The following is a 2,778-nucleotide window of genomic DNA, read 5'->3' as shown; positions in this document are numbered from 1 at the left end:
CCCCTAGCCCTGAGGACCGAGATGTCTTCCTATTCCTAGTGCTAAACGAACCCAGAAAACTACATCTCCCATGAGGCTGTGGGTCTGCAGTGTCACTAAAAAGAATCCCACTATTGAGGTACCCCTGAGAAATGGTTCCACAACACTAACTGGAGGTTAGAGGCGGGGATGGGGTGGTGGAGATAACAAGCTCTGTCCTGTCAAAGGTCAGGGATAGTCCAGAGTCCCCGGGGACACTTTAGCGGAACAGAAAACTGAGGCTCAGGGGGAGGCTGGGACCTTCCAGCAGCCTTACAGCAACAGGGGGCAGAGGGACTTTGGGGATCAATGAGGAACAAGGAGAAAGATCCCATTTCTTCCCTCAAACACACGTGCTCACTCTGATCCTCCTCTCAGACTCTTTATTATCCCAAGTAAGAAAAATAAAAAAATAAATAAGATAAATAACCCAATAAATAAAGAGGAGACCCAGTAATAAACAGCCTGTGGCTTCAGGAAGTGTAGCTGGGGCTCCGGCTGCGTGAAGGCCCCACCATGCTCAGGGGGTCCGAGGAGCCCACGTCCGGGGGCTCGGGGGCCGGGATCCCTGGAGGCTCCGGGGGTGCTGGGGGAAAGCCTGGCAGCGGCAGGAAGCGGGCGGGTGCCCGAGGGGCCGGATCCTGGTATGGGGAGCTGTGGTGGGGCAGGCGGAGTGGGAGGCCAAGGGTCTCAGACTGGTAAACGTTGTAGCCGTCTTCGAGAAGCAGCTCCCGGAAGCTGCAGGCCACGGGGTCGAAGTGGAGCTGAGGGGACATGAGCAGAGATCGGAGACATGAGATTCCTCTGCATCTTGCTGCCGCAGGACCCAGGAGTCCAGGCCCCCCACCCCCTCCTCCAGGACACAACAGGGTCAGGCTCCTCCTTTACGCCAGCGCAGTCTTGCAAGGCCCACCTTCCTGTCCCCACTTCACAAAGAGGAACATTCCAGCCCAGGGACAGGTCAAAGCTAAGGCCAAGCAGAGGTGTCTGGCTACCACCCAGGGTCTTGGTGACTTTACAGGCCGTCGGTTCCCTGAGTGACCCCATGCCCAGCATGAGCCAGACTCCCAGGAGCACGTGTGGTCAGCAGCGGTGGCTAGTTACAAGACTTGGCATCTCAGGCCACTCTGCCATTCACGGCCTCGTGACTTGGAGCTGGTCATGTCCCTGCCTGAGCCTCAGTTTACTCTTCTTGCAAACATTGCTAACAACAGCTCCTGCCTCCAGGGGTTTCGGTGAGGTTGAGGCGCACAGATAGCATAGAGCCAAGTGTGGCCTGGGGCCACAGGTGCGAGATGTGGTACCCCAGATTGCGAAGATGGTTGGAGGAAGGGTGGAGTGCAAGAAGGGGGTCCCAGAAACTCACCGATCCGTACAGCGTCCCGTCTGGCCCCTGGCACAGAAACCTGGATGTCTTGACTCCCAAGATTTGAATTACCCCTGGCTTCAGGGCTTTCAGCTCCAAGAGACCTGAGGGGAGAAAGTGGTCAGGGGTTCAGAGGGCCTTATCCCAGTCCCTCTGCCCTCAGACTCAGGACTTCAGGCTCCCAGCTCTCTCCTCTTCCAGACCCCGCTTTCAGCCCCTCCTCCCTCAGAACTGGGAGTCCAGACCCCCAGCCCCTCCTCCCTCAGACTAAGGAGTCCAGACCCCCAGCCCCTCCTCCCTCAGACCCAGGAGTCCAGCCCCAGCCCCTCCTCCCTCAGACCCAGGAGTCCAGCCCCAGCCCCTCCTCCCTCAGACCCAGGAGTCCAGGCCCCCAGCCCCTCCTCCCTCAGACCCAGGAGTCCAGGCCCCCAGCCCCTCCTCCCTCAGACCCAGGAGTCCAGCCCCCAGCCCCTCCTCCCTCAGACCCAGGAGTCCAGCCCCAGCCCCTCCTCCCTCAGACCCGGGGGTCCAGGTCCTCAGCTCTGTCCTCCCTCAGACCCAAGACCCTGGGGCCCCAACCCCTCCTCCTTCAGGATTCGGCCCTTCCCCCACACTCACTTTCTGGGCTCCGGTGGACAGCCCCTGCCACAGTGCCGTCAGCCCTGATCTCCAGGTGCGCCTCTGTCTCCTGGGCATCATCTGTGTAGAGGTGGCGCTGCCTGACTTGGCCCCCGAATTGGAGGAGGGGACTGGAGTCAGGGATGGGGTGTGACTGGCAGGCTCCCAGCAGAAGGACAGCCAGCACAGGGACCCACAGTCCCTGGTACTTGAACCCCGTCTTGTCCCAGTCCATCAGTGGCTCACGTCCTCGGGCGAGGTCTGGGGTCTAGGGTTTGAAGAGCTGGACGCTGTAGAATCTGTTTCAGGTCCTGGGTGTCTGGGAAAGCAGATCCCGGATTGCCGCTCAGACAGCCAAGTGCCTGGGTCCTCTTGCACCTGGACTCCCAGTTGAGAGGACAGCCAAGTCTCTCGGGATGGATGCAGAAGCTCAGGAATTTATATCCGGACAGACCCGCCCAATCACCTTCCCTGTGCCTGACCCATGATATTTGACCCACTTGGCAGGAGCTAGGATTCCACCGTGGCCAGGGCAGCCAGAACGGATGATGCAATCAGGGGGTCCTTCCAGCTGGGGGCCTGGACTCCTGGGTCTGAGGGAGGAGGGGCTGGGGCCCAGACTCCTGGGTCTGAGGGAGGAGGGGCTGGGGGTCCAGACCCCTGGGTCTGAGGGAGGGGCTGGGGGCCCAGACTCCTGGGTCAGAGGGAGGAGGGGCTGGGGGCCCAGACTCCTGGGTCTGAGGGAGGAGGGGCTGGGGCCCAGACTCCTGGGTCTG

The 2,778-nt window shown here is 60.8% G+C and overlaps 1 protein-coding gene across 1 annotated transcript; it reads right to left on the bottom strand.

Moving 5' to 3' along the window:
- Positions 1-386: 386 nt before the first annotated feature.
- On the bottom strand, positions 387-2,415 carry FGF21 (fibroblast growth factor 21). Its single transcript, XM_001489152.4, has 3 exons — positions 2,003-2,415; positions 1,385-1,488; positions 387-782 (listed from the first exon to the last, which is right to left on the bottom strand). The coding sequence occupies exons 1-3, from the start codon at positions 2,235-2,237 to the stop codon at positions 492-494; spliced, it is 630 nt and encodes a 209-aa protein (XP_001489202.3). The 5' UTR covers positions 2,238-2,415; the 3' UTR covers positions 387-491.
- Between the last annotated feature and the right edge of the window lie 363 nt (positions 2,416-2,778).

The sequence above is a fragment of the Equus caballus genome, chromosome 10 (genome assembly GCF_041296265.1).
Source record: "Equus caballus isolate H_3958 breed thoroughbred chromosome 10, TB-T2T, whole genome shotgun sequence".
NCBI lineage: Eukaryota > Metazoa > Chordata > Mammalia > Perissodactyla > Equidae > Equus > Equus caballus.
Note: the sequence above shows the minus strand (reverse complement) of the source record. Positions and strands in the feature narration are given on the sequence as shown.